A 6,401-nucleotide genomic window follows, 5' to 3' on the forward strand; every position below is an offset into this window, starting at 1 on the left:
CTGCTCCCATCCTAACTATCCTGCTCTCATCCTAACTGTCCTGCTCTCATCCTAACTATCCTGTTATTTCTCATCCCTCCCGTCATCGTTTCGTGTAGTTTCTGACTCTTAATTAACCACCAAACCCTGCTCGGACTATAACGTGTTTTATGCCAGTTAGGATATATATTCAGATTCATATTCAGATCAATTTTTTTTTTATCTATTTCCTATATTTATATTAATGTAACGTATATTATAACCGATATAACCATACAGACCAGCATCTGCACCTTTGTTTACACTGTTTATTTTTCCTCATATTTTTATATTCAGATTTAATTATATTGTTTAAACTGTTTATTTCTCTTGTATTTTTATATTCAATTTAATTATATTGTTTACACTGTTTATTTCTCTCATATTTTTATATTCAGATTAATTATATTGTTTACACTGTTTTATTTCTCTTGTATTTTCATATTCAGATTTAATTATATGGTTTACACTTTTATTTCTCTCATGTTTTTATATTCAGATTTAATTATATTGTTTATACTGTTTATTTCTCTCGTATTTTATATTCAGATTTAATTATATTGTTTACACTGTTTATTTCTCTCGTATTTTTATATTCAGATTTAATTATATGTGTGGGAGCTATTGACTATTTTCACATTTATTTAATATATTTATTTGTTATGTGATTTTGTAGAATTAATTTGTTTACAGCCATATTATTTAAGTTGTTATGAGATGCAGCTAAATGCTTTTACTTTGAAGGGGTTTTGGGCAATTGGGAAGCACAGCTGGGTGTATTTAGGTAATTAGAGGACAACAGCACAGTGGGCACCAGGGAAGCTATATGGGTTTTTACTTTATGTAGTGGCTATTTGTCAACAACAACTAATACAAACGAAAAGCCACTGAAGCACCAGCGTCAGGAGATCATATAGTTTCATATAGTTTCAAACATCTTTTTTCTGTATTCTTTGATTAATTTACAATAAATGCCACGAAACTGTCAAATGCCGTCTGGACAATGGACTTCCTGATCTGCGTAAGATTCGCTGCCCTGGTGCTTCAGGCTTTTAGTTTTTATTAGTTGTTGTTGACAAATAGCCACTACAATATGGTTTACACTGTTTATTTCTCTCATATTTTTATATTCAGATTTAATTATATTGTCTATATTTATGTCTTTCTTATCTTACCTTGCGCATACCTCTACCTCCCCTCCCCCTCCCCCGTGCTGCTATGATGCCCGAATAAGGAATATCTTATCTCTCTGTATTACAGCTCTAACTCACCAGATGGATGAGGTGAACGATGAGCTTCTGAAGAGGATCACTACTAACAAGTCCCAGCCGCCCCCCAGGAACTTCCGCGTGGAGCGCGCCTCCAGCAGCCACGTGCCACTCGCCTTCGACTCTGACGCTCCGCAGGTCACCGCCTGGCTCAACGCCAAGGGCTTCTCCAAACCGTGAGGCACCAATCAGTGTTTTATCACAAACCACATACTGTAGCACCGGACAGTGGTTTACCAAAGATTATGTCAGGGGCAACAGTAGCCAATGGAGAGGCAGGCTTGTCACTGCTGCAAATCTCTGAACAGGATGGGATTAAATGAACAAGTGTCACTTTCATACTCCCCCAAACAACTACCATCTAGGTGCCCTTGAGCAAGGCAGTGAACCCCCTAACTGCTCCATGGAGCTGCTCAGCCACCAGTAGTAAAATATTTGTGTCGCTCGTTACAGGTGTATAACTGTGTTAAGTGTCGAGCAGAGCTAGTGTTACAGGGAAGCTCCCAGGTGAGAAGGTGTATAACTGTGTTACTAGTGTACAGTATGTGTGACACAGAGCTAGTGTTACAGGGCAGCTCCCAGATGAGAAGGTGTATAACTACTGTATGTTACTGTAAGTGTAAAGCAGAGCTAGTGTTACAGGGAAGCTCCCAGGTGAGAAGGTGTATCACTGTGTTACTGTAAGTGTAAAGCAGAGCTAGTGTTACAGGGAAGCTCCCAGGTGAGAAGGTGTATCACTGTGTTACTGTAAGTGTAAAGCAGAGCTAGTGTTACAGGGAAGCTCCCAGGTGAGAAGGTGTATCACTGTGTTACTGTAAGTGTAAAGCAGAGCTAGTGTTACAGGGAAGCTCCCAGGTGAGAAGGTGTATCACTGTGTTACTGTAAGTGTAAAGCAGAGCTAGTGTTACAGGGAAGCTCCCAGGTGAGAAGGTGTATCACTGTGTTACTGTAAGTGTAAAGCAGAGCTAGTGTTACAGGGAAGCTCCCAGGTGAGAAGGTGTATAACTATGTTACTGTAAGTGTAAAGCAGAGCTAGTGTTACAGGGAAGCTCCCAGGTGAGAAGGTGTATCACTGTGTTACTGTAAGTGTAAAGCAGAGCTAGTGTTACAGGGAAGCTCCCAGGTGAGAAGGTGTATCACTGTGTTACTGTAAGTGTAAAGCAGAGCTAGTGTTACAGGGAAGCTCCCAGGTGGGAAGGTGTATAACAGTGTGACACAGAGCTGGATTAATAAAGGTTGTAAATTAAAAAAGGAAGTCCCTTTTGTACTTGAATCGATGAAGATAAAAAAGAAATGCAATAATGGTGTGTGTTATGATGGCAATGTGAGTGAATCTCCTGTCTGTCTGTCTGTCTGTCTGTCTGTCTGCCTGCCTGTCTGTCTGTCTGTCTGTCTGTCTGTCTGTCTGTCTGTCTGTCTGTCTGTCTGTCTGTCTGTCTGTCTGTCTGTCTGTCTGTCTGTCTGTCTGTCTGTCTGTCTGTCTGTCTGTCTGCCTGCCTGCCTGCCTGCCTGTCTGTCTGTCTGTCTGCCTGTCTGCCTGTCTGCAGGACGGTGGACTGTCTGGGGATCCTGACTGGAGCCCAGCTCTTCTCCCTCAACAAGGAGGAGCTGAAGGCTGTGTGTGGAGAGGAAGGCTCCCGTGTCTACAGCCAGATCACTGTGCAGAAAGCACTGCTAGAGGTCAGTCACACACACGGCTCAAGCATCATACAAGAACGATGAAGTTATTTATTGTTGCCAAGTTGTGAAATTTGGGTTTAGCAATGCAATTATTAAAGGGGCACTTCTCCAGAAAAAACAATGTTGATTTGCTACTGTTCCTACCAGACAAACTATTTGGAAATGAAGACTGACCTTTTAAATTTTTTGAGGAAGATTCAATTGAGACCCATGTTTGGGACCGAGAATTCAAACCATATCTTCTAAATCTATGTTTAAACCAAAAAAGTACCTTTACACCTCATAATGTCCAATCCTTCTGTTGAAACATTCTGTAGAGTTGTAGCACAATATATTCTTGAGACATCTCATTATATATTTCATTCCCCTCATAATAACCTTAGGGAGAAGACGATTATACTGATAGTGTTTTCAAACCTGCAGACAAAGGGGGCACTGTAGTCATCCTTAAAGGGCCACTTGACCAAAAAACAATGCTGATTTATTTTGCACATAATCTCAACATACATCCAAAAACTCTAAACAGTTTTGCACACATTCATTTAGTTCAACAGTTATCGAGAGTAAATGAGTTTGAATATGGTCACCGGTGGTGTCATCAGGGACATTGAATCCTTGTGTTAATTACAGCTCAATGAAATGACAAGGCAGCAGACCATATAAGACAAGGTATTGATATTTATTTGGTGGTGCCCCACTAAAGTGCCCCTTCAGCGCCAGGGATTAGCCTGGTCCCGTTCTAGCTATGCCACGCTTTAAAGATAGGAGTGCGTCACCTTGTTTGTAGAGCTATATCTATATTCTATATTATAGCTATGGAGACAATACTTTTTTTTTTATCCACTTTTTCTCCCATTTTCTATTTTTCTCCCATCCCAATTTCGTATCGTCCAATTCAACCCTCCCCTGTCTCGAACGCTGTTTCTCGCCTCCCACAAGCCGGCTGCAATGTGGATGAAGCCATACATAGCACGAGTCCCCTCCGATACTCGAGGTAGCAGCCGTCGCATCTTTTCACCTGCGCGGCGCGATCTTTCAGCGTCAGGGGTCTGCGCTTTGGAGGGGCGCCGCCCCCATCGCTTCTTGATTCTACTGCGCAGGCGCACCAACCGACCTGTAGGAGTCGCTGTCCACAACGTCCGATCCCCACCCATCAGTTTTCCCTCCCCCTAATACTACCAATTGTATTAGTACGGACGACCAGCCAAACTGAAAACAATGTGGAGAGCTGGGCTCGAACCCAGCGTCTCCTACATTGGTGGTGAGTGCCTTGCCCACTGCACCACCTAGCCGCCCTAGCTATGGAGACAATACTATAGTCATTTGACAGTGACTTTCTTCCGTTGAACAAAAAATAGATTTTTTCATGCATACGTTTGCGCGTTATCCCGTGGTGAATATAAGTATAGTTTAGAAGTGATCCGGGATAATTCCTGAAAAGCGCTACGTGTATTCTACTATAAGCGTTGATGTTTCTTGCCTGGACACACTACTATTTCCAAATCAAATGTATATAATAGGTATTATGTTTCATCATGAATGCATGAAAGGGGGGGGGGGGGGGGGGGGGGTCGTTTTTCTATGCTTTGATGGCCAGTAACAGCATTTGTGTTGAACACTACAGACGCTGATCAGCTGGATGGATGTGAAAACATTGTTGGATCAAGCTGAAATTGATGTCAGATAGTCCTTACCTTTGGTCGGGGGTATTCCAAAAAGAATATTCCAATTGTCTGATCGCGATTTCCAGTATTGGTGTCCATCTGGTCCCGGACATAATTTGGCACAACTTATGGATCGAGGGTGCCAGATGCGTTTAGAAGTGGTCGGATGAAGCGATTTACTCGGCTCCGTCTAAATTTAGCGCCCGGAGGGATTTAAACATAACACACGGTCTGGAACAGGGTTTACTGCACTCTCGATACTGCCACCTAGCCGGATCTGGCCGGTACTGCACCCTTGGGGTCCCATGCCTTTTAACGGCAACATACAGGTCTGTGACATTGAATAGAATATTCAAATAGAAAAAAAGACAAACGGACCAAATGCGCTCAACCGCTGGCGGCCAATAACGAGTCAACTCGTTGTTGGCGCAGAAAGTGTTAAGGGTGGATAAATCCTTGCTGTACCTTTTCTACTGAAGACCTCAGATACTTTTGGGCAGCAGTTTGGTGACTTAGATCTTTGTCATCCAGACAAATGTTAATTTTATTTTTCAAGTACACATTTTTTACTACTACTAAAGTAGTCGTTTTTTGGTGAAGTGGCCCTTTAAGAGGGGCGTAAAATTAATCTCTTGCTCACTGCTTCACAGAAGACCACGGGTGATTCAGAGCTTCAGGAGATCATGAGGAGGAGACAAGAGAAGATAGACTCTACGAGCAAGTAGACATGAGGAGACGACAAGAGAAGATAGACTCTACGAGCAAGTAGACATGCTTCCCATGCTGGCTTTCAGCCAACCAAGCCCAGCCCTGCACAACCATCGCCCTGAAGAGGACGGATACCTTCCCTCACAGCATTCCATCCACAACAGCTTTTTAAACATAGACAATCTATTGTCAATGTCGGTATACAGAGACTATGTTGTTATATACATTTTTAATTGTATATTTATTTTTACCAATTATGAATATGTATGTATTCAATTATTTTCTTAGCTATAATTATGTTGCTTTTTTTTGTCATTGTCTGATGTACGATATGTTGTGTGTGTGTATGTCTGTGTGTGTGTGTGCATTTGTATGCATGAATTGCATGTAGCATATTGTATGAGTGTATGATAATGTGTCTACAGTACAATCTTCATGTTCAGTGTCGATATTGCAACAGTTTACAAATATGACTTGTAAATCTTAAGCCTAGAATTTCATACCCAAATCTCTGTGCCAGAATGAATGACGTACACTTTCTGATATATATATACTCAGTTATTTTCATAATATTATGTTTACAGATCTGATTAGTTAAACCTTGTCTGGACATTTGAAATGTGCTTTCTCTAGTTAGTATCAGTCGATTATGCAGTCTTATAATGTCACATCCAAAATATTTGTGATATTACCTGTACATATATCAATCACATAATGATGTTATATCAATCAAATTAATCACACTATTCACAATCCTAATTTCTTCACAAACCATATTCTAGCAAAATTACAGCTCTCACCACAGGATAATTTGCAATAATTCTGCATGACGTCAGTGTCTTTAATAGTCACAACATATAATTAATGTTTTTTTTCTGCAGCATGTGATTTTCCACTGTAATACTGTGTACACATTGAGAAATGTGAACTATAGATGAGGGTCCAACACTCTGATATTTTGACAAATGTGTCCAATGTCTTTCTAGACAGGAGTAACATACAGTGAACTCATGGGGTGTGTAAATATTCTGGGGTGTCAAGTATAAGGAATGTCGTAATAAAG

At 41.0% G+C, this 6,401-nt stretch overlaps 1 protein-coding gene across 4 annotated transcripts in view; it reads left to right on the top strand.

Annotated features, from left to right (window-relative positions):
- eps8l2 (EPS8 signaling adaptor L2) overlaps positions 1–6,401 on the top strand; it is a 95,282-nt gene extending 88,881 nt beyond the window's left edge. For all 4 annotated transcript variants that reach the window (XM_084335613.1, XM_084335614.1, XM_084335612.1 and 1 more), the window contains 3 exons: positions 1,279–1,462; positions 2,834–2,966; positions 5,281–6,401. In XM_084335613.1, coding sequence (XP_084191739.1) covers positions 1,279–1,462; positions 2,834–2,966; positions 5,281–5,355 — 392 coding nt within the window. In that variant the 3' untranslated portion in view covers positions 5,356–6,401. The remainder of the gene's footprint in view (positions 1–1,278; positions 1,463–2,833; positions 2,967–5,280) is intronic.

This window comes from Notolepis coatsorum, assembly GCF_963971535.1.
Source record: "Notolepis coatsorum genome assembly, chromosome: 18".
Taxonomy (NCBI): domain Eukaryota; kingdom Metazoa; phylum Chordata; class Actinopteri; order Aulopiformes; family Paralepididae; genus Notolepis; species Notolepis coatsorum.